This window comes from Mesoplodon bidens, assembly GCF_964165515.1.
Source record: "Mesoplodon bidens genome assembly, chromosome: 19".
In the NCBI taxonomy this organism is placed as follows: Eukaryota; Metazoa; Chordata; class Mammalia; order Artiodactyla; family Ziphiidae; genus Mesoplodon; species Mesoplodon bidens.
The window spans coordinates 39,632,351-39,656,416 of NC_138179.1; the positions used below are offsets into that span (position 1 = coordinate 39,632,351).

The 24,066-nt window shown below is 52.3% G+C and overlaps 1 protein-coding gene across 5 annotated transcripts in view; it reads right to left on the reverse strand.

Moving 5' to 3' along the window:
- Positions 1 to 2,450: 2,450 nt before the first annotated feature.
- Positions 2,451 to 24,066, reverse strand: part of RNF157 (ring finger protein 157) — an 83,733-nt gene continuing 62,117 nt past the window's right edge. The window contains exons 6-20 of one of the 5 annotated variants that reach the window (XM_081218117.1): positions 23,629 to 23,695; positions 23,286 to 23,329; positions 22,625 to 22,672; positions 22,035 to 22,097; positions 20,640 to 20,711; positions 19,985 to 20,144; positions 19,739 to 19,851; positions 17,262 to 17,500; positions 16,442 to 16,550; positions 13,957 to 14,068; positions 13,309 to 13,481; positions 12,951 to 13,022; positions 12,014 to 12,062; positions 9,790 to 9,900; positions 2,451 to 4,036 (exon numbers count right to left, since the gene is read on the reverse strand). In XM_081218117.1, coding sequence (XP_081074243.1) covers positions 3,915 to 4,036; positions 9,790 to 9,900; positions 12,014 to 12,062; positions 12,951 to 13,022; positions 13,309 to 13,481; positions 13,957 to 14,068; positions 16,442 to 16,550; positions 17,262 to 17,500; positions 19,739 to 19,851; positions 19,985 to 20,144; positions 20,640 to 20,711; positions 22,035 to 22,097; positions 22,625 to 22,672; positions 23,286 to 23,329; positions 23,629 to 23,695 — 1,554 coding nt within the window. In that variant the 3' untranslated portion in view covers positions 2,451 to 3,914. Of the gene's footprint in view, positions 4,037 to 9,628; positions 9,901 to 12,013; positions 12,063 to 12,950; positions 13,023 to 13,308; positions 13,482 to 13,956; positions 14,069 to 16,441; positions 16,551 to 17,261; positions 17,501 to 19,738; positions 19,852 to 19,984; positions 20,145 to 20,639; positions 20,712 to 22,034; positions 22,098 to 22,624; positions 22,673 to 23,285; positions 23,330 to 23,628; positions 23,696 to 24,066 lie in introns of those variants that run through there. The other 4 variants (XM_081218119.1, XM_081218116.1, XM_081218120.1 and 1 more) reach the window with 4 other exon arrangements.

The window sequence follows — 24,066 nt, forward strand, 5'->3', positions numbered from 1 at the left end:
GCGCCTCTCTGAAAGCCAACGGCCCGGGGACCGGCACTAAGTAGCCGCTCGGAAGGCGTCTCCTGCTGCCATGGCGACGCCCCGCCCATATAAACAGCTTCCGCTTCTGCCATTGGCCAGGGCGTCTCCAAAGAGACCGCGGGCTCTTACCACTCTCTCACGCGGTAACTCTCTTCAAAGTCCCTCCTGCCGTCCTCTCCCGCGCGACCCAGCCCCCTACCCGCCACCGCGTCCCAGCTCCGCGCATTCCCGCCCGAGGGCCCCGCGCAGGGCTCGGAGAGGCGCGCGGCTCGGCGCTCCCGCAGAGGCCCCGGGGCCCTCAGCGAGCAGCTCGCCGCGGGAACCGTACTCCGCCCCACCCCCTTCCCATCTGGGCTGCTCAGAGGTGTCGACGGCTCCTGGGACGCAGCCCATGGCGCGGGGGCCAGGGCTGGGTGCATGCTTGGGTGTTTCTTTTCCTCTCCTCTGGGCTGCGAGTGGCACTTCCTCACGTTTCTGCGGCCTGTCCCTGTCTCCCGACCGAGTGTCGTCTTGGTGCCCGCAAGCAGGTCTGACTCTCCGATGCCACCTGCCGCTCAGGTCCGCAGAAACCGCAGCCCCGGTCGCAGACACCCCAAGGTGGCTAGGGTAATCCAGGGTTTCCCGGTAAGCGCTCCCTCCCCGCCCCGTCCTCAGCAAGATTCCCAGAAGCTGACATTCCAGAGGCTTCTTCGGAAGTGCTCTCCCTCCTTTCCAGATAGCCGAGGAAACAGAGCCGGTGGGTGAAACCCAGGAAAGCCGTGGACTTGCCAAATTCTTTTATTGGGGTCATTTGCCCCATTAATTTCACCAACCTTTAAGTGACGGACTAACGGTGGACTGTGGTCCTTCCTCCTCCCTTCCCCCAGCCTCCCTCCAGTCACCAGCTTTCCTGCTCTTCAATTATTGAGGAGCTGCAGTTGGAAGTTCTCCGGTTGAAGGGGGTGGGGGTGGGGGTGGGTGAAGGTGAGGGCTCCTTATCAGGCCTCTGCGCAGGAGCTGTGCCCGGGGGATGGTACACCAGGTCCCACCCAGAAACATGTCTTTCCCTCTACCCCTTGCCCTCTCTCACTCCTCCATGTCCAGCTTGTCTTGAGTAAAAGTATTAAAAGCGTGCTGGAGAAAGTCGGACAGAAACTTTCACAAATAAGCCAACTGCGCAGTTAACAGCTCTCCTTCCCTTGTGAAGTTTTATTCATTTTTAAGAATCATGCAGCAATCCATAAATATTGCATCCTTGACGTCCCCACTGTAGTGTGCCCATGAGTGTACTCCAGGGAGTGAGGGGTACACAGCTGGCACAACAGTACACACATACTTATACACACTAGGTGTGCAGATCCTAAAGCAAAGTGAGCAACCAGCATGCCAAGGTCAGGTGAACAGGACACAAACTCTCCCCAGGTGAGATGGCTTAACGTGTGTGGATCCGTGCCCAGGAGATGCCCCAGCGTGGGCATGACCTCTGGTGGGATGGGACTGGGAAGAAGGAAAAAGGGCTCTGTGAGAAGGCTGGGATCACCACACCACCCGGGAGTGAGCTCATAGGTGAGCTCCGACCTGAGTGTGGCAGGAGGGAGCCCCAGGCCTCCGGTTAGTCTGTGTCCTTGTGTGAGAAACCAGGCCCCGTCATATTCTCTCTGGGTCAACTGCTAACAACATGACCAGCTCCAGATGATGACTGGGGCGGCTGCCCTGTTCCCCGACCAGGCTCTGTGCCCTGTTCCCTGATCCCAGCCCTTTTGGATGGGATATTTCTGCTCGCCAAAGAGCTAAGTGAGGGCAAAGAGGTGAGGGGATGGGGGAGAGAGCAGGAACTGTCTGAGAAACAGGAGTGAAGGGCCACTTCTCACGGGGTATGTCTTGGTTATGGAACCAAGGCCTTGAGGAATCTCTCTGAGCCTCTTCCTGGGAGAAGACAGAGCCTCCAGAAAGGGTGAAGACAATGGCTTCCTCTTAGGGTTCCTGGCCACTGTGGCGACTGTTTACCTGCATCTCCTTCATCTCAGGTAACACCACACTGTGAATACTACCTGCCGGGAGAGGAGGTGGATCTCTATGCCACCACCCCAGGCTAAGGGAGCGCCCCCTTCCCTAGTGCTTCTGGGGCTCAGACTTCAAGGAAATCAGGAAGTGTGGTTATTGCTCGAATCTTCAATATGAAAGGGGCTGTAAGAATGTTTCGGGGAAAGGAAGGACATTAAATGGGGCCTGAAACAGCAGAGCCCACTGCAGGATTTCAGAGCGGGTGGACACGGGAACTCAAGGCAGAAGCTGAGATTCAGGCTTGGCTCATGTAGTGTCTGTCAGGACCACAGGCCTCCCCCTGCCCACGCCCAGGGCAGGATGTGAATCACAACCACCAGGCAGTGAGGGTCACCACGCAGGCGCAAAGAAGCCACACAGGAGGTGCAAAAGATCCCCCGGCACTGGGCTCTCTTTGAGGCCTCGGGAAGGACCCTGAAAAGCTCTTCTAGGGCAACAATTCCAACTACTAATTCAGGCCATCATGGTGGGCATAGCCTAGGGCTCTGTCATATCTCAGCCTCATAAACTGTTGGATCCCACTTTGCTTCTCAATCTCATGCTCCACTAAACAACCACCTCTTCCAAAAGCCAGCAGACAATGCATCTATCAGAGAGCTATGAGGAATCCATTGATAACACTAGTGTTGAGAGACGAACAGCCAACAGCTTACGGTCTTGCTGTTTCAGGCTGTTATTTATATGCCCTACACTGGACTGAGGTGGGGTGGACATGTGATTTGAACAATATCTCTAAATCTCTGATGAGCCTATGGAAGGCAGGACCTCCCGCTCCCCCCATCAGGCTCAGCTGATCTGGAGGACAGGGGAGGAAAACCGGTGGGGTGGGGAGCCTCCCAGACCACCACTGACCCCAGCTCAGCCCTTCCCCCAACCTCCTTTGGGGTTCCTGGACACCAAATGAGAACCACCGGTCCACCCCTCTCTCAGCCTATTTCTTCAACTATTTAAGAAAAGTGGGGTGGAGACGGGGGCAGCAGGGATAAGAATGCCACCTGACAGGGCGGTAGTGATGAAACGTGATAATATACGACAGTCCCTAACAAGTGCCTGGTACATAGAGGGGGTCAAAAATGCCTTTGCAGTGTCATCTTAGGATGGAGCCCCAGGCCTTCCTGAGTGCACCTGATCATAAAGAACTCCCCGGTAGGTCATCATTTAACTGAGGGGTTCTCAGATTCAAGGCCTCCTTCCTAAGCAGACACACAAGGCATAGCCTCTGCTACCAGAAGCAAGAACTGTTTTCCCAACCAACCTTCTGGTGGTTGCCACTGCTTCTTGTCCTTGAGAGAGGAGCTCCTAATGCATTTTGAGGGAAACCCCACTTACAGTGCAATATGGCTTTCCCTTCTCACAGGAGTCATCCCCCAACGCCACCCCAAACTGCAGGTTTCAGATTGGTTATGATGTCCCAGAGACTAGAAAATGCCAGATGGGTGTTTGTAATGAAGTCACCCAAACTCTTGAGTCTTCTTGGTCTACCTCCTAAGGAGAAAAAAAAAAGATGCACAAGAAATAACCAGTCTGTAGACCACAGCTCCACCTGAAGATCAAGATACAGTGGAAACACTCTAGAGACTCTCTGCAAAGGGTCTCATGAGCTGCAGTTCGAGTGGCTTTAGCCGACAAGGAGAAAAGAGGTTTCCAGTCCCTTCTGAGAGGGGAAGGATCACGGTTGCGGAAGAAGATGAGTCTGGGAGAAGGGTCAGGTGCCCTCAGCATCCAGCTTCCACCTGGGTCTAAAAAGTCTCCGTGTGTCTTGCTGAGGATGCCCAGGAGGTCAGTGGTGCCATGAGGACAGGATGGGATGTGAGAACGGGAGGAGAGCCCTGGTACAGGGGCTAAGGCTCTCAGATGGCCAAAGGACCCCACACGCAGAGCCTGTTCTCGGGGTCCTCCAGGCTGCCAGAAGATAAGCGTCGGCGCTGCGTGTTCCGACGACTGACCACGTTGTCGTCAGCCTGCCAGGCACCTGAGAAGAGGAAAGGAAGGTTACCGGACCTTTGGTTTGGTCCAGATGTTGTATCTGGCAGGACAGTCCGGGAGTTTGGCACGAAAACTGGCAAGATGCGCATTACCTGGAACTCCCACAGGGTGCAAACCACAGCACGTGAAACTTGGGAACAGTGGCGCCCACTGGGCTAGGGACAGTCATGGCCACTGTGGCCCACTGATGGAGGGACATGCAAGATGGTCCTTGTTTTGTGAGCTTGCCCTAGGATCCACTTTTGTATCTTTATTTGGTCTTGAAGTTTGCCTAAGTGTTACAGCGGACCAGGAAAAGAAACTGAGTCTGGCTGAGACTTTCACGAGAGCAGGAGGAGGTGAAGGGGAGGGAGAAGAGTGTGTTAATTTGGGCTCAGAGTTAGTGTTTGCTGTGGGGGCCAGGGTGGGGCAGGAAGGGACTGGCTGCCCAGCAGGGTGCCAGGGACCAAATGGCATGGCAGAGAACAGAGTGACGGCTGTTCCTCTCTTTCTGCACCCGAACAGCCCACCGAGATTTGCTATCAGCTGGTGCCACCAACCCCAGGAGACATTAGCTCCAGAGCTTTGGGGTCCCCCGGGTACCATCCACGAAACTCATCATCTTCCCCCCTTGTACTGCAGTTCCTGGACGAGAAGCACCCGCTGCCCATGCTGGAAACCCACTCTTGGTGCTTCTCTCTCCTTCGTGCTCTGTATCCAATCCATCATGACCTCCTGCTTGTTCAAGCTCTAGTAAGGTCTAAATCTGTAGTCAGAAAACCGGGGTACAGCCCCAGCTTGTAACATACTGTGTGACCTTGGGCAGGTCACTGTACTTGGAGCCCTGGTTTCCCCATCCATCAGATGGGAGACGAGTACTTACCCCCCAGGGATTCTGTGAGACTAAGCGAGGCGACATGGGAGAGTGGTGAGCAGGGCGCCTGACTCACAGAATGTGCGCGACAACCAGCCGCCCCCCAGGCCTTGTTCAGGCTACACTCATCTCCTCCAAGTCGTCCTCCCAGCCCACAGACTGGCTCCATCTGATTCATTCCCCCCAGTGCAGCGAGATGCCCCTTCTGAAGGGAGAGGATGAAGCCCTAACCCCCTGAGGTTGGGGAAAGCCTTCCATCCTCTGGCCGAGGACTGCTGAGCTGCCTCTTCCAGCACCTGCCCCCAGAAGGCCCCCCCTGAAGCCAGATGGGGTCCAGCGTGCTCCGAAGTGCTCCCACACTGGCCCGTACCACCACCCCATTTCTCATGCTGCGTGGAAATTGCTGGATCCTCCAGCACACGGTGATCTCCTCCAGGGCAGAGCCGAGAGCCATGCCCATCAGAGGGCTCAGTTCGTGGACGGAGCCGGCTGACACTGGAGGGTGGGCGTGAGGCTCACTGCGTCACATCTGAGGGAGGCCACTCACAAATGTCTGGGGTCAGCTTCAGGTTAGGCCAGCCCAAGACACGAAACCCTTTAATGGCAGAAACACTAGGATTAAGTGGGTATAAACTGTGTATACCCATAAATGTCCTGGTGTGCTAATCCGCCCTAAGGCTCTAATAATAGTCTTGTGGAGGTGGACCCCAGGGGAAGGGGAGTGAGTGGGACAGGAAATGTTTAGGTATCTCTCACAGCCAGACAGAATGTGGGGATCTATACTCCCTGGGGGTACCGGAGTCCTGCACATGGGTCCACAGTGCTTTTCCCCTCTAAGGGTGACAGGATGAAGAGCAGGCAAGATTGCCCTTTTAAGTTAGGAACCCCCAGATGAAATAAGTTGTTCCTTCATTTTATATAATTTGGTAGATCTCATACTTATTCCTCTGTGTTTATGGGGCAGGACTCCGGAACTGCGGCTGTTTGGTAGGAAAGACCAAATGCAAATGGTAAACAGGAGAGAAGACACACACACACACACACACACACACACACACAAAGTCAAATCAAAACACTGCCGCAGCCTCGCTGCCACCACCACTGGCTGCCAGGCTGCCTGGCTCTGAATTCATGAGTCCTTGCTACAAACACCACCGGTCCAGATTCTGAGCCAGGGCTGAAAACTGGCTCCTTCTGAAACAGCCTCAAGACTCAGACCTGAAGTCTCTGTTCTCCCCGGCTTCTTGGTACAGTCGGTGGTGCTCTTTCCTCTAAAAAGGCTTCTGCCAGACCCTCGGCGAAACCCTGCTGCTCCGTGCATCCTGGATGCAGAAGGTAAGCCTGGAAGGCGCAGGAAGACTTCCTGAGCGAGTGCTACCAATCTGTCCAGCCCTCAGCCAGAAAAGGGAGCCTGGAGATTCAAAATCCTTCACGGGAGGTAGAGAAAGGTGGTTCCCACTTAATTCCATCCTCAGGCTCAGAAACGGGGGAGTGAAGAGACCTCTAGAGGCAGATTTGGGGAGCACATCTAGGGGGATTCCACACACCTCTTTCCTGCCTCTACCCAGCCACTAATTAAATTTAAGGTCTGTAACAGTTCCACCATCTTGTAGAGTTTCTCTCCAGGAAAAGAGAAAGTTAATTCAGATTTTTCCTTAGTATCTGCGAAGCATAACCCTTCCTAGTGGCGTCTTAGTCTTGGGTTATTTCAGGTCTCCGTAAGTACTTTTCTTTGTTTTGTTTTTGGCTGCGCAGTGGCTTGGAGGATCTTAGTTCTCCGACCAGGGATTGAACCAGGCCACTGCAGTGAAAGTGCTGAGTCCTAACCACTGGACTGCCAGGGAATTCCCTCCATAAGTACTTTTAGATTTCATCGGTATGCCCACTCCTGTCCAATGCTGTCATTTAAAAACATCTGTATCGCGCTTCCCTGGTGGTGCAGTGGTTGAGAGTCTGCCTGCCGATGCAGGGGACACGGGTTCGTGCCCCGGTCCGGGAAGATCCCACATACCGCGGAGCGGCTGGGCCCGTGAGCCATGGCCGCTGAGCCTGCGCGTCCGGAGCCTGTGCTCCACAATGGGAGAGGCCACAACAGTGAGAGACCCGCGTACCACAAAAAACAAAACAAAACAAAAACATTTGTATTTCCACTAATAAACTCAAATTATCTTTGCTTTTTCCCATCACACTCCCCAGAGACTTTTCACAGAATTGTCACTGGTCCCCTGACCACTATCCTGCCGCCTGTGTGATACTCCATCAGATTCCTTGGAGCCCCGTCTACCTAGCACGGCCTCGCGATTCTAATCGGCTCACCACCTACAATGGTCAACTCAGATTTCCTCCCTTTGAGAACCTTGCAGAACAATCTCAGAACATACCATTGCCCCCCCCTTGGTCTTGGGGCCAAAGAAGACCCAGAGGCTTCTTAGGGGAAGAGGTGCTGGAATGACACAGGTGCTTTCTCAGCATCACTCCCACAAGGGTGATGAGAGCAGCGAGGATGGGGACCTGAGCCATCCTTGCCGCGAGCTGGGGCTCCTGGCAGAGCACCTGTGGGCCTGGGGAGGGTGGACCATGGGATGCTCCCCGGGCTCCCTCCTTGTGGGCGCTCCGTGAGGGGAGTGGCATCCGTGTGGGGAGGGAAACAGCGTGGAGAGGGAGACCAAGTGCCTGAGAAGCTGTCCTGACGGCCAAGCCAGCCTGAGGCACCTCAGTCATAGGATGGAACTTTGAACTTACAGCTGAGCGTGGTGAGGTCTGTTGATTCCACGGGACCTACCACAGTGGATGCTCCTGTCATTAACCCGACATTAACCCGACAGATGCTTCCAGAGAGTTCCCCAGCTCTTTACGACCAGTGTGACGCTAACAGAAGAACCCGAGAAACATTTTTCCAAGAGAGAAGATGCACTTTCCTTCTCCCGTAAGAGCCCTTGAGACCTCAGGGTGAGGCTACGATGCGACCCTCAACTCCCTCTCCCGGCAGCCACCACTGTCATTCGGTTTCATGTCTGGCCTGAACGGTGAAGCCAGTTTAATCTGAGAATGGCTGGCTCCCGAGATCACCGTAAAGAAGCCCAGGCATTGTTTTCCTTCCAGGTCTCGCTCCCCTGCCGCAATCCCAGAGTGGAATAAACATCCACCAGCAGGTTGGCCGGAAGGAGTTAGGGAGAGGAGCAAGCACAAGGCCTGGGGTCAGTTTCCACCAGCATGGGTGGCTGAAACGATTCCCAGGAGCTCTCTCTGCCAAACACGGGGGTTGGTGGGGAGCCACTGCGGGGAGGCAGGAGCCTAGATTCCTCTCTTGAAGCCCAGTGAGCGGCTGGCCGGCACAGCTGCCACAGACTCAGGGCGGAGTGAGGGCAGAGATGTCATCTTCCCCAACTAGTGACCAAAACAAATCCTGCCTGTAACCTTTGCCACAGAAGCATCCCTGCTTTTGTGGAACAGGGATTAACCTATTCTCAAATATTTTTTTTCCTGGAAAATTTCAGCATATTAAATACAGGCTCTTGCCACTTAGGAATGGAAGCCTCAGCGAGGGCCCCTCAGATGTGTGCGCGCCCAGCAAGCTTGGGGTTGGGTGTGGGTGAACATGAACTTTCACATGAAGTCTGGATAACCTAAATGAGTTTCAAAATAAACAAACTGGACAGACAGACGTACATTTGGCAAAAAGACATGAGAAACAAATGGACAGACAGAAGCCAGGTAAAGAGTGGGAAGGCAGGAAGTGAAGTGTACCCTGGACCTCAGCCGCTCTGGCCCAGGCCTGGCTGGGTCAACGCTAAGTGGGAAGGGACCGGAGAGCCCCTGGGAAGGCCGTGGGAGGCGTCTCTGGGGATTACGGCTTCCTCCACCACAAGCCTGCATGGGGCCAGAGGGGTGAGGACCTGTGTCTTTTGCAAGCTGATGGAGAGTGGCAACCACAGGAGTTTGTGTCCCTCCAGCACCTGTAGCCATGTCGCCAAGAGAGTAAAGCACTGGACCCACGACGGGACGTGGTTGTCCTGAAGCTTAAACATGTCCAGGGCATGTTTAAGAGATTACAAACCACGCAACATGAAGGCAGTCTCTGCCGTGAACCCAGGAGGGGCAATTTCGACCTAGTCCACCAGGCGAGACGTGGCTTTAGAGCCATGGTTGGTGAAGCCCTTGGTGAGCACGGAGCAGAGGGACATCAGTGCCCAGAGTGTGACTGACAGGTGGGTTCCTCCTGAGAACTCATCCCGGATTCAGTTTAGTGTCATGAGAAGGAATAAGGGGCACGTTGATGGCCCTGATTGAATTTATAGAGTTAGGGCTCCAGGGAGAAGAGTCATCCTCGACCCCTGATCGTTCCTTTGGGATCCAAATCTAGGGAGCACAAGGCAACTGGTGGTAGCCCAGGGCTCACTGGGTCACAGAGCTAGTCTATAAAACGCTGGCTTTGAAATTCCTCTCTGATCCTAACTAACCACTCTCCTCTGAGGGGCTACAGGTTCCCTTTTCAAGGGCTCAGGCTCTCTTTCCAAGACCTTATCACAGAGGCCGTGTCTGCCTTAAACTGCCTGTTGATGGAAACAAGACCAGGCCCCCCTGCCATGGGATCTGCAAGATCATGATGGAGGGGGCATGGTCAGGCCAAATCGGAAGGCTTTGGAGGTATTTTTGCGCCTTTCTCCATGCCCAAATAGATTCGCTTAGAGCAGAGTCGCTCTTTGCCCAAGGACTCTCCCGAGGCCGCCTCACTTCCTTTCAGCAACTGGCTCCCAGCACCTTAGCAAAGCCCATGCCTTCTTGCAGGAACTGCAGGGCAGGAGATGGGTGTCCCAGGGTGAGAGCAGGGGTGCGAGCAGGGGAGCGTCTCCCACCAAGTTCATGTTCAGCAGACTGCCACTCACCGGGTAAGCAGACCTCAGAGCACAGCTTATTGTCCAGTGCTTTCACGCTGGCGATGTCAAAGTCATTGTTATTGTCACACTCCATACCTAGAAATGCGAATGTCCTCTGGCCTGTAACGGAGTTAAGGCAGTTAGAGAGGGCCTGGCTGTGTTTTTCTCTGCTTCGCTGTCCTTAAAATAAAAATCTTAAGGATGGAGACAAAAAACATCAAATCATATGTTAAAAAAAAGACAATAATTAAGTGGGTAGAGTGGACAATAAAGCAAACTGTGTGGGTACGTTTGTGTTCTCGCTCTGTTCTGCTCTGTTTCCTTAACTGGCCCCTTTCCAGCCTTCGTTCCTGGGAAATCAGACCCTGGGGAGGTCTGTGGGATTCGGACACGCAGACCCGGGCCCAGAGCAGAGCTAAGCCAGGCTGGAAGAGCTAGGAGAGCCGCGGGGGGAGTGGCCCCGGGCTCCGGCCTGTGTCTGTCGGTGCACGTGGGGTGTGTTTATGACCACAAGGCTCTGCGAAATGACTAATACATAAAATGGCAATTAAAGCTCTTTGGTTCCGTAATTTTGCACCTCAAATCAAAGAATCGCTTCGTTCGCAAAATTATGATTTATTTTCTTTGAGACTTAATTTGCTATTCTGAGTATGTTTTAAGGGGCTGACCAGAAACCTACAGTCATGTAAGATGGGAAGGGGACAGTTTTAGATGTTATTTTTTCAAGCCCCCCACCCGGTTTTTTTTCCTTGGTGAAAGGGAGAGGAAGAAACATACATCTACTGCGTACGGCATGTCAGGTGGAAACCACATATGAAATGTCAGGCGGAAACCACGTACTGCCCTGTGCCTTTTAGAAGCAAATATTCTACCGGGGACGACAATCACAATGGAGAGCTCGGAGCCTTGCACTCTGAAGACATCAACCGAGGGGAGGTAGCGCCCAACCCCGGCTTGGTTGGCGCGCGCGTGCGGCAGAGGCACAGCCTGGGCGACCACCCCTCCTCCAGCACTACTTGGCCAGGAGAGAGTGGTCAAGTGCACATGCGCACCCCCTGCACACCACACCGCCCCCCAAGCAACTGCCATGGCCAAAGCAGAAGCGACTAGCGTGACATCTGCATCCAGGCTGGGATCCAGGTTTGCTCTGGAGGTTGCCCTTCTGTGGAGGCACCTCAGAAGAGCAGAGGGAAGAGACACCGGGTCCTGGGATGCCTGGTCCTACAATCCCAGGTGGGATTCCCAGCTCGCCTAACCGCCCCCCCCCAGCCACGTCTTTGCTCTATATGTAGGTCGTTCCTTCGCTTCTCGGCTTACTAGAAACCAAATTCTTCCGACTGAAGATATGATTGACCTTATTTACAAAACAGAAATAGAGTCACAGGTGTAGAAAACAAACTTATGGTTATGGCGTGGGGCAAGGGAGGGGAGGGATAAATTGGGAGATTGGGATTGACATATACACAGTACTATATATAAAATAGATAACTAATAAGGACCTGCTGTAGAGCACAGGGGACTCTACTCAGTACCCTGTAATGGCCTATATGGGCAAAGAATCTAAAAAAAGAGTGGATATATGTATATGTATAATTGATTCACGTGGCTGTACAGCAGAAACTAACACAACATTGTAAACCAACTCTTGCAATTAAAAAAAATATATCTACTTGAGGCCTGAACGATGGTAAAGAGACTCGTTCCAATAGCCTACAAACACTAGTGCACGCTGAGCTGCTAACGTCTCTTCACCTCACCTTTGCTGTGCCGCCAGGGCTGTGATCCTTCTGCTACTGTAACATCAGCCGTTTTCTTCACTAAAGCAGGAAAACCTACTGCCTAACAGTCGGTTCCCCCAAGGGGAGGAAGCTGTTCTCCTGCTGCAGATGAACTTTGGGGCTGCTAGAGCAGTTCTGTGAGACTCAGCTGAGAAGCTGAAGCAGGAAGGAAGGTGATGGCAGTTGCCCAAGAAGCTTCAGGATCTACTCAACGTAGATGGAGAACTCCATGTATCTACTGCAGCCTTGGCTCAGAGGCCCAGAAAGAGCCAGGAAGGCTGCTGAGGTCCTCAGATACCCTGCTTGCTTTGATATTCCATCAAGAAGACGACCTTTCCCCAAAACCACACCCTTGAGCAGTGCCACCAAGTCACACCAGTGCCCCTTTCTGTACCCTTTAGAGAATACCCGGGAAAGAAATATAATAAAAGGGAGCAAAAGACCAGGTCTTTTACCATCTTCTTGTGTGGGTGATCCGTCCTCTTCTTCTAGAACATCATTTCCCTAGGACAGAAGGAAGGCACTGTGAGTCCATAAAGCAGTGAAATGAGTCTACTGATTGTCAGAAGACAGAACTAATCACCCTCATGGTATCCATACATTTCCTGTCCGTGTGAGATGGCTGGGAGGCCCAGCAGAGGCAGATTTTGCTTGGCGAGGCAGGATCGGCCCGTAGGGACCAGGTCTGAGGCACGTTACAGAGGGACCAGGTCTGAGGCACCTTACAGAGGGGCCCTGGGACTGTCAGGAATAGCCTTGGTAATAGTCTAGCTCACACTGTTTCTCTCAGGTGGAAATAAAAGTTGTCAAATGAAAAAGCAAACCATGAGATCATAAAACTTTCAGAAACCCTTTAGGATCCCCAACCCCATCCAGATACTTCTTTGAGAACATCTGGCTCAAGAGAAAGTTGTAGAGTCCCCACTGGGAGCTGGGCATTCCATATACTTCGGCCACAGCTCCGTCAGAGCACTTCTCACGCTGAGTTATAACTCTGATTCCTCCATCAGACGGAGCTCCGGGATGGGTGGGATGGGTGGACTGGGGGCGTGGGCAGGCAAAAGCCATGTCACTCGGTCTTTGTGTCCCCCAGTGCCAGGAAGATGTGAGATGCCTGTGCCAGGTAAATACTAAGTGAATTGGAGGACAAACACCCTCTCAAGCGTCTGGCCTGGAAGACTTCCCTCTGGAACTCACCCCACGCCTATTACGCTGAGACCAGCGCCCTCTGCTAATCGGACAGTCCCTCTGCCTGCACCCTGCCTCTAACAGATCCAAGTGCACCACCTTGGAAGGCTTCTTCCACAACAGCCCCCATCCTATTTGCATCCTCTGCCAGCGCCGGCAGTCCCTCTGACCGGGGAGGGGCACCAGCGTCCACCTTGCTCTTACCTCTGCATCCTGCTCTTCGGCGGCGGCGGCGAGGCCTGCAAAGTTGCAGTCTGGAGACGCCGCTGGCGTCACCTGCAAAGGAGCAACAAAAGTCAAGGTGCAGATGCCACCGGCTCTCCTACCCAGCTCGCCTGGCAGCAAACCCAAACCAAGTCCTCAGGACAGAAGTGGTGCCACACGGAAGATCACATCTGAGGGAGTCTTTGATTCAACGACACGGTACCCTGTTTTCCAGGGCTCCCCTCCCGAGCACTGGGGGGCTTTGCCGATCTCCCTGGCAGGCCCTGGACTGAGCTCCTTGGGACTCGAGTACAGAGCAGAGCAGAGCAGCGAGGGCGATCCCATGCTCCTCTCTTACCTCTGCTTCTTCTGAGGGGGTCCTGCTGGCGGCCCGGGGGCAGGGGAGAGCCTCCCCGTCCTCTTCCGTGCCAGGGGCGATGTAGGAGCCGGACATGGAGGAGACGGTGTCGGTGCTGATCTGGGAGGACACCATGGACATGACCGACTGGGCCAGACTGCTGCTGGCAGGGTCTTTGGAGACAGGAGTTGGAGGAAGGACACGGAGGTCAGGCCCGGCTGCTGTGAGTGCACTGGGAGCAGAACTCTCTCGCTGCACCCGGGCAGTGAGGACACCAGCGGCCTGGCCTTGCCCTCACCAAATAGGGTTTAGATGGAAGGTTTTCCAAGGTTTGGCTCCTTTATGTTTTAGAGCTCCAAACTCAACCTCAGGGATGAGGGATTTGCTTTTCCCTGTCATAATGTTAAAGAAACCCTTACGACAGCAGGACTGGGAGTGAGATACCTGCTTCTCCCCCAGCTCAGCCGCTAGACCGCCCTCTCATTGCAAGGGAGCGAGTCTCACTTCCTCTCAAGCCGGGACCTATTTTGTCTGCCGCTTAGGTATTAATGTGCTGCTCCCCAGTCCATCCGGGAGGAAATATTAGAAGCACTATGGACTCGGCTGACGGGGAAGGACCTGCAGTTGTTCCCGCCCACCATCATGTACCTTCTGGGGAGGAAATTGTGGAGGAGAGAGGCGTCCCCGTGCAGGACGACTGGTCAATAGCTCCTGACGATGACAAGGTCAGGTTCTCACTTTCTGGGGTGATGCCACATTCCTGGGGGGAAAGAAGTAAGCGCCAGTCAAATATGTTAGAGGGGAGGAGTCAGGGCAGGGGCCCCGGGCGAGGAGGAGGAAAGGGGATCTGGGAAGGGCGGCAGGAGGCGACATGCAGAGGGAGGGCTGGTCTCTCCTCTCATCACTTCTGTGCACCCCTGACCCGGAGTGGCTGTCTCCCGGGGGGAGGTGCATGCACATCCTGCCCGAGGCCCAGCAGCTGCTGGAGCCACACAAAGACCACAGCTCAGGTGACACAGGTCACCCAGCAGCTGTGACACGGGAACACCCCAGGTTTCCCCAGGATTAGCTCTCCTTCTTTTTTTTTTTTTTTTTTTTTTTTTTTTTGTGGTACGCGGACAAACAGCTCTTCTTCTGAAGGGAGAGAACACAGAACCAGCAGAGGCCCCGGTACCTGCTGGGCTTCTCCTCTGGGATGGAGGGTTAGTTCCAGCTCGATGGATCTAATACAAACACCGCCTGTCCCCCAGCCCACGCCCGGCACCCCCATCAGTCACCTGGGCTCGCAACCTCGGTGCACCCCAGGGCAGATGCTAAGGCCTACTGATTCTCTCTCTACAGCCTGTGTTCTCTCTTCCAGGTCTTCTTTTCTTAAAACCTTGGTTCATGGGCCTCCCTGGTGGCGCAGTGGTTGAGAGTCCGCCTGCTGATGCGGGGGACAGGGGTTCGTGCCCCGGCCCGGGAGGATCCCACGTGCCGCGGAGCGGCTGGGTCTGTGAGCCATGGCCGCTGGGCCTGCGCGTCCGGAGCCTGTGCTCCGCAATGGGAGAGGCCACAACAGTGAGAGGCCCACATACAGAAAAAAAAAAAAAAAACCAAAAAACCTTGGTTCATGGGCTTCCCTGGTGGCGCAGTGGTTAAGAATCCACCTACCAGTGCAGGGGATACGGGTTCGAGCCGTGGTCTGGGAAGATCCCACATGCCACGGAGCAACTAGGCCCGTGAGCCACAACTACTGAGCCCGCGTGCCACAACTACTGAGCCCGCGTGCCACAACTACTGAAGCCCGCGTGCCCAGAGCCCGTGCTCCACAACAAGAGAAGCCGCCGCAATGAGAAGCCCACGCGCCACGATGAAGAGTAGCTCCCGCTCGCCACAACTAGAGAAAGCCCGCGCGCAGCAACGGAGACCCAGCACAGCCAAAAAAATAAATTAATTAAAAAAAAAAAAAAAAAAAAAAAAAAGCCTTGGTTCAGGCAACCCTCCTGCCTGGCTTGGTCTGTCTCCTGCCCAATCCAGTCTGCACACCGCCGCCAGGTGGGCCCTCGTGAAGCCACATTCCCACTGTACTGCTGGCCTGCTCAGGGCCCCCACTTCTGCTCCGTGCTTCACGTGTACTGTCCCTGCCACCAGGAATGTTTCTCTCACCTGTCTCTTCGTGTCTAAGAAATTTTGATATTCAGCTCAAACGCTGCTCCGCCATCACTGCTTCTGGTTCCGTTCACTTGACGTGATCCTCCACAGCACGTCAGTGTCTCTGTTTTGGGAGCCCTTCCTTTCTCTGGTTAAAATTCATTCACTCATTCAACAAACGCTTACTAACACCTATGTGCCAGATGTGGTCTTGTTATTCATGTATGTGTCCTGTCTCCTACTGGACCATGAGCTCCTCAGGACAGGAACCGCTTTTCACCTTCCTATGCTCTGCTGCACCTCGCCCACCGCCTTACCAGGGGTGGGCTCGACAGCCTGCTGACCTCTGTTACATAAAGCCTGTGAGGGCGCACAGGGTAGAGGATCCCATCTTCCACTCAGCCGCCCGGCTTTTCCACCAGCTGCGCCTGCGTCCAGAACCTGCCCTCCTCTGACATCTGCTCAGTTCGTCTCACCTCCTCTGTCCATGGACCACCTTTTTTTTTTGCCTGCAACTGCGTGGCATGTGGGATCTTAGTTCCCCAACCAGGGATCGAACCCACAGCCCTTTCAGTGGAAGCACGGAGTCCTAACCACTGGACAGCCAGGGGAGTCCCCTTGTCCACGGACCACTTTTTAAAGCGAGCCTCCCGACCCTTACGTGACACACAGATCCCCGGTGACACCTGACACGATTGTTTGGTACTGACTGTCTTTGTGTACACCCCCACCCCAACCACGAAGACTGTAAGCGCCAGGAGGGCAGGACTTTTGTGTCTCCCCACTGCTGCCCTCAGCATAAAGGATCATGCCTGGTCAGTAACACAGGCCCCGTACACTGAGAAAAGACTGAGTCTGGTGACACCTTTGCTGCCGTCTCAGAGAGTGCTCAAAAGGCATTTGATGAATGAATGAGACCAGACGGGCTGGGAGAGGCCAGCAGGCAGGAAGGAGAGCACCTGGAGTCCAAAACCAAACAAGGAAGGACAATGCACATTACCTCTCTCAGATGTTGGGTTGACAGTCTCTGAGACAGGGGCGTCTCAGATTCGCTGCATGAATGCTCATCTTCCTCTTCGTGCAGCACAGAAGAATTCTGGGAGATGGACCTGCATAAGCCCAGAGGGAGAAGCAGCTGCAGCCAATGCCCCTTAAAGAACAGAACTCGCCTGCACTCCCATTAACCAGACGTCACAGGGAGAAGAGGGCCCTGAGGGGAACCGGAGGGAACCTAAATCTTAGGAAGGAGTGGGGACGTGAGAAAGGGCACCAGAGGGTCTGAGACCTCCTCTGGGCGTCGGAAAATCGGAGTTTTACCTTTAGCTCTTTCAAACAATTGTGTCTGAACTGGGGGAAAACCACTGACATTTTGAGGGTTTCAATATTTTCATCTGTAAAATTACCCTCCTCTCCTCTGCCGTGGAAACTTATTATGACTTGCTCCTAGTTGGATGTAAACGCCTAAGAAACACAGATCACAAGGTTCCTTCGGTCCTCAGACTAAGTGATGCTCCCAGGGGCCTGAGTGACCCTAACGATGTCATCGTCCCTATACCCCATACTCTCCTCCCACAACAGAATACGTGAGAGGTTCGTCCGTCTGGATCCTCCTAAGTACCCATGTACCATCTTATTTTCCTCTCCCAAGGGATAGGTGCTAGCCCAGGTCTTCAGTGCAATGAGCAGCTCTGGGAACAGCCCAGAGGGTCTACACTGCCCTGGGACTTGGGACTCGAGCCAGCACCGAGGAGGTGAAAGATGGATTGAGAGCATCTCATCAAGGACCCCAGGGCCAACGCTATTGCATGCTGGCTACTCACTTGGAGAGACTGTTTCTGAGCTTGAGTCCTGGGCTGCTGCAGTCGGACAGGCGGTCGAGGGGGGAGAGCGTCCGGACAGGAGGCAGGTGGCCGTCACTGCCGTAGGAAGGCAGCATTCCCGACAGGTGTCTGTCTCCAAGCACGTGGAGTGGGGGGACTGCCGGGGATGGGGTAAGGGGCCCATTGAGGGCCTCCAGAAGAGACACCACTTCATAACCCGGTGGAATGTTCTCTGAGGACTAGGGGAATCAGAGACAGGTTGGGAAATTAATTAAATACTCTTCGTTTTATGGTATGAGCATGTTTCTTCCTCTGCATTGGCAAAACGCTTTCTTTTACATCTAGTCTGGGGCTCTGGCAAAGGAAAGCTGTATTAGAAGCAGAAGAAAGATAAAATATCAGAGAACCGCATGTTCCTTGACTCTGCTTACCGATGAACTTCTTCTTAATACTGTTGATTTTTTCCGATTATAGTAGAAATATATGTTCATTACAGGAAATTTGGAAAATACATAAAAGTGGAAAGAAGGAAAAAAGTCATCAACCGTCAAATCACCCAAAGTGATAACTTTTGTTAGCATTCTAGTGTTATTTTCTTCCAATGTTTTTTCCTCTGTACTGTTTACACAGTTGTGATCAATGTGTTAATGATAATTTTATACCCCGCTTACCTCACAGAACATAAATATTTTCCTTCACATGCATCCATTTTCATAGATACCATACATTTCCCTACTCTTCCATTGGTGCTGGCTATTTAGTTGTGCCCATTTCCTACTGTAAACAACACTTTGATGAACATCTGTTCATCTATTGGGCATAAATCTCTTTTTTTATATCATTTTCTGGGTATTAAATTCTAAGACCTTAGATTACCAAGTACAAATGTTTTTAAGGCTCTTAATATATACAGCTGTTTTGTTTTGTTTATTTTCAGTGATCTTTCTAGTTACACCCTTACAAGCAGTACAGACTACCTGTTTTAATTGCTTCTCGGCCAGCATGGGGTATCTTTAAAAAAGGAAGTTTTTAAATGTGAAAGGTGAAAAATGGTCTCTCATCTTAATTTGCATGTTGTTGATTTTTAACGTGGTTGACTTTTTAAAAAATGACTGTTGACCAGCTATGTTTCCTCTTCTGAGAAATTTTTTATATCCTTTGCCCCATTTATCTACTATTTCATTCAAGTGAGTTATGGTAAAGATACTAGCCTTTCCTCTGATGCAAATGTTGTGAGTACATTTTTTTTCCTTAGATGATTTGCTGTTTGGTTTTAACTTTGGTCATCTTTTACACATCTAAAGTTTAAAAATTTTTATGCGATAAAATATACAGTTCGGGGGGCTTCCCTGGTGGCGCAGTGGTTGAGGGTCCGCCTGCTGATGCAGGGGACACAGGTTCGTGCCCCAGTCCGGGAGGATCCCACATGCCGCGGAGTGGCTGGGCCCATGAGCCATGGCCGCTGAGCCTGTGCGTCCGGAGCCTGTGCTCTGCAATGGAAGAGGCCACAACAGTGAGAGGCCCGCGTACCCCCCCCAAAAAAAAAATTAAAAAAAAAAAATCTACATGTTCAGGACTTCCCTGGCGTCCAGTGGTTAAGACTCCGCACTTCCACTGCAGGGGGTGAGGGTTTGATTTCTGGTCGGGGAACTAAGATCCCACATGCCGCGCGGCGTGGCCAAAAAAAAAAAAAAAATCTACAGGTTCTTTTTTTGGTAGCATTCCATTGTTTTCAAGCTTAGAAAGCCCTCTCCCATCCATAGTCAACTAAAGAATCATCTATAATTTATTCTAGGTTTTTAATGTTTGGCTTGCTCTGTTTTTAGTGCAGTTAACTAGTTACCCCACCTGGAATTTGTTATCTGGTAAGGAGTGAAGTGCTAAACTGATTGTTCCTCCCTAAAGCACTACTTCATCATTCCAATACCATTTACTGAATAATTGATAATTAATCTCTTCCACTAGCGTGTTAACCTAAAGACAAGACCTTCTGGTCTATAACTACAAAGCGTGGAGGCTTGACACCATCACTTACACCACGAGACAGAGGTGAATTATTTCATCTATGTGGCTCCCAGTCCCTGAAGCCACAAAATAAGACAAAGAAAAACAGTTACCTTCTCGGAGGATTCAGATAAAAATGGTAAATTGTATCTAAATCCCAAACAATCATCCCCTTGCTTCTGCTTGGGGGCGTTCCAGAGCCGGACCCCATCCCCACCCCCATCCACCCGGACACTGGAGTGAAACAGCAAGCTGACAGCTCTAGGGATGGTAAATGTTAACTGGACGCTGAGTCCCCAAGGTGGAAAGGGGAGGTTTTAATGATCAGAACCTCATTTTCCACTGTACTATTGGCTGCTGTTTAACACAACATGATCTCGGCCACCTTACTCAGACCTTCAGAATGCCAAGGTTTAATTACTTGCCACAAAGTCACGTGAAGAAGGACAAAAGGTGAAAAAAGCCCAACTTACTGAATGCTCTTCTGAGTCGGATGTCTGGGATGAGAGGATGGGGTTAAAGCTGGTTGGGGACAGAGGGCCCAGTTTCTTCCTCATGGCTCTGATCTGAAGCAGTGCCCGGAAGGCTGTGAAGAAGAAAACAGGCCATCAGGACACGGTGATGCAGGAGTCAAGATGGACAAGGGCCCGCACAGAAGCCACGACCCCTTCTTCCCCGAGGGCTGACCTCGGGGACCCAGCAGGGCCTCCGGGGCTTACGCAGTCGGCAGATGGGGCAGTTGTTGGCCTGGTAGCGCAGGGTGTCGGCGCAGGTGTTACACAGGCAGAGGTGACGACATGGCAGAATCAAGGTGTCCCGCACGTCTGAGAGACATACCACACACTCGGCACTGTTATCACTCACTTCATCCTCAGCCACCTGGCCGGGGGACAGAAATTTAGCCAGTGTCACAAAGACCGTCATGTCACATACTTTCTTTAGAAGGCGGCCTGCCTGCAGAGCTGAGACAACGCACTTGGTAAACTACATTGAACTTGGTAGTTTACCAAGTGCATTGGCACACTGAGTTTCACTTCTTCTGGCAACTGCTTGTCTCAAGCTCATCCTCTGAGGTTGAGATCCAGCCCTGTCTGAAAGTCGGAGCTGAAGGGGCCCAGGAGGCCACCCAGGGAAGTGGGGAGCAATGAACTGAGTGAGCAGAGCCCTGCCAAAGAACCAATCCAAACCAGCCTATGTTCTCATTTCCAAAGTTATATAAGTATAATCATCTGAAACGAGGAAGAAGAAATACCCTTCTAGGACCAAATGGATTCCAGAGTCTGGCATGCTAAGTTCCTAGATCCTGGCTGGATCAGAGAGGTTCTCACTTTGCCTCCTGGGAAGAGTGCGTTCAGAACTGTGGATGGAACTTGCCTTAGACTCTTGCGTGTTGTACTTGTTTTCAATTCCATAGATCTCCTGAAGGAGGTAGCTGACCCCATCCACCTGAAGAGCAAATGGAAAAGTTCAAGGGCAGGCTGGTTCTACCGAGAGATGAGTGGGAACTCACCCCCCACCCCCCAACCTCCTTCGGTAACCAAGGACTACTGATTCACAATGAAAAAAATCAAAGGCCTAGGAGAGTAAAGGAGGCTCTTATTTACTTATGTGTTCTCTTTGGGAGGGGAACAAAAATCAAATGCTTAATTCACCCGCCCTTATCCCCAACAGGGAATGTGCGCAAATACAACAGTAACACTTGCACTGCAGGTCGCTATAACGGACAGTCAAGGAAGGCAGAAACTAGGAAAAGGATGGAAGACCATGTGTCAGAAGCATTGGCTATGTAATAAAAGCTAAGTTTAGACATTATAAACGGGAAGCAATGGGAATGGGGAAGAAAGAGAAGAAATGGGCAAGGAAAAGAGGGGAAGGGAAAATGCAGAAGCAAAGACAGAGCAGGACCTTGAAGGAGGGGCCGATTGCGCCCCCTCCCTGGCCATGGAGCCACCCCGTCTCCAACACGCGGCAAAATATGACCTCTCTTGGCCCTGCTCCTTAAAACCTCAACTTTGGGAACTGCCTGGCGGTCCAGTGGTTAGGACTCAGCGTTCTCACCACCAGGGGGCCTGGGTTCAATACCTGGTCGGGGAACTAAGATCCCGCAAGCCCCAAGGCAGAGCCAAGAAACCCCCCAAAAAACCAAAAAACATTAGAACCTCAACTTCAATGCCCAGTTGGACTCCCACTAGCTTGGGCCATGTTGGTGCCAAAGCTGGCCCCTCCCTTGTTTCTTCATGCCTGCCCACTCCTCTCCCCTGCCCCCCACCCTGTCCCAGTGATCCCCGTCCATAAGGCCCACCCTGTCACCGATTTCGCATCCCACTCTCCAGTCTGACAAAGGCTGTTGCTGATGCCAATCTAGCAACAGAAGAAGAGGTAAACCATTTCCCTTGAGCTACCCTAGCCTTTCCATCCCATCCAGGAGTCCTGGGGAACCAGGCCTTCCCAAGAGGCAACTCACTGAGGCCGGGCCTTTCCAGGCCGTACCCTGGGCTCAGAATCTGTTATCTCCTCTGCCTCTCTTAAAACTTGCTTTAACACAGTGATTATGTTGGAAAGGACATTATCAACCAATTTATACTAAAGTATTACTGACTACTATTGACCTCATTAAGGGTGGACAGCACTTGATACCTGAAAGAATGAATGATGTAGAATTTAAGATATCTGTCACCCATCTGCGGGGGGGGCCTTTCTTTGCATCTCAACCCGAGGCCTACCCTGCCCCCCACCCGACTGCTCCACACCCTCCATGTGATGACACACCTTCCCTTGGCAATGCCACTGACACCTCTCCCTTCCTTGTCTTCCATGACTCTCCTCCTGCCTCTGCAAGAGTGGAAGGAAAGTGTTGGCACACAGTGGGGCTTAGGACTTCCAGCACACATATGCATAACTTGCCTGATCATTCTGGAGGGGGGCAGATAGCCAGCAAACTTGGAATGTGAGAAAAGGAATGTTGGGATAAATTAAGCCAAGAGCTCCAATTGGCCTTGAACTGGACCCCAATACTTTTATCCTTTAGCTGGAAATGTTTCTCACCCTGGCATTTTAAATAACAACATTCTCCCTAAACCTAAAGTCAGGAGATAAATCTTGCCCTTTCATTTTCTAAAGTCCTCTGCTCAGATAATGGCTGCCTCACCACCAACAATTCTGGAACAACAGAGATACCAAAAATCAGTATTCCTTTCAGGCCACCCAAGTAGTTTCCAACACAGAAAAGCATTCCCTGTTTGCTTTTCTTCTTTGATTTAAAAAAGGGGAGGGGGTGAAAGGGAAAGAAGAGTGCTTTAGCAAAGGAGTGGAGAGAGAGAAGGGGGTACACCACCAGTCCCTGGCCCTCCAATACTTACTACTTGTTTCTGCTTGAGGGGCTTGACACAGAAAGTCCCATCTGTGTGCTGGAGCGAAAATACACAGTTATGAAGGAGGGCAATGAGGATCAGCTGTTCTTTTGTTACTTCTCTCAATTACACACCTCCTGGAGCCCCCCCCCAGCCCCCCACACCCTGCCAGTGTGGAATGACAGACTCCTAATACGGGAAGGGTCTTCAAGCACATAATCTAGCCCTTCTGCTTTAAGAAGAGGAAATGATGGACTTCCCTGGTGGTCCAGCGGTTAAGAATCGGTCAGGGAACTAAGATCCCACATGCTGTGGGGCAACTAAGCCTGAGCGCCGCAACTACTGAGCCCATGCACTACAACTAGAGAGAAGCCCTGGCAGCACAACGAAGATCCTGAGTGCCATAAATAAGACCCGACGCAGCCAATAAATAAATAAATAAATATTTAAAAAAAAGAAGAAGAGGAAACGGGGCCTAAGGAGTTGAAGGTCATGCAGCAAGTTGGTGGCGTAGCCCCCGGTGTGGTGCTTCCCCCAGCTCCCTGCGCAGCCTCCGAGCCGGACCCACTCTGCCGAGCCCAGGCAGCCAGCGAACAGGGCTCCACGTGTCCTCACAGGAAAGACAGAGTAACATGTACCAAAGTGAGGCCCTATAACATTACCCACTGACCTTTTCAAAAGTGCCCAGCAGGACATGGCAATGGCCAAAATACTCTGAAACAAATAAAGGCACAAGGATGAAGAAGAAAGCCAACAACACACCTCGATTCCACTCACCTTCCCTGGGTCCCACAGTCTGGCAAAACGAACCCTCTGGCTGTCACGGGAAGGGGCAGGTTACGTCACCCAACAGGACTCTCCCCCGAGGAGCGTGGGAGCAAGAGTGCGTGAGGATGTGGGAACTGCCTGATACCCACGGGGGAGGTGTGTTGTTCTGAGGCCGCAGGCGCTGCCAGGCCTGCACGCTACATACGGGCACGTGTGCAGCCAAAGAAGACAGGAAGCACCCGTACCATCTCCTTCATCCACCACAGCATGGACCACTAACGGGTAAACCTCTCTGTCCAGGTCAAAGCCAAGCTGAAAGAAAAGGAAAAAAAAAAAAAAAAAAAAGGGACTTAACACATTTAAAGGGCACAGTAATCCGTCAGAAAGGGAGGTCTCGTCAGGAAGCCTGAACCTCATCTCTGCTCTTCATCCATCAACCTGGTTAACTACCTAAGTCTGTGGAATTGAAGGCCACCAGTCTCTTTGTAAAAAATCTCATAGATGTAAAGGCTTCTAACCTGCAGGTCTTGCCTTTGGGCAGGGCTTTCTCAAAATATCCTGGGTTAATGGGCTACTTTGGGACAGAAAAATTAGATGTACCCTTCCCAGGACATGAAGACGTTACAAGCCTGAAGGGGAGCATGGCGTTCGAGTACCCGGGCCTATCCTTTGCTGCTGGCCAG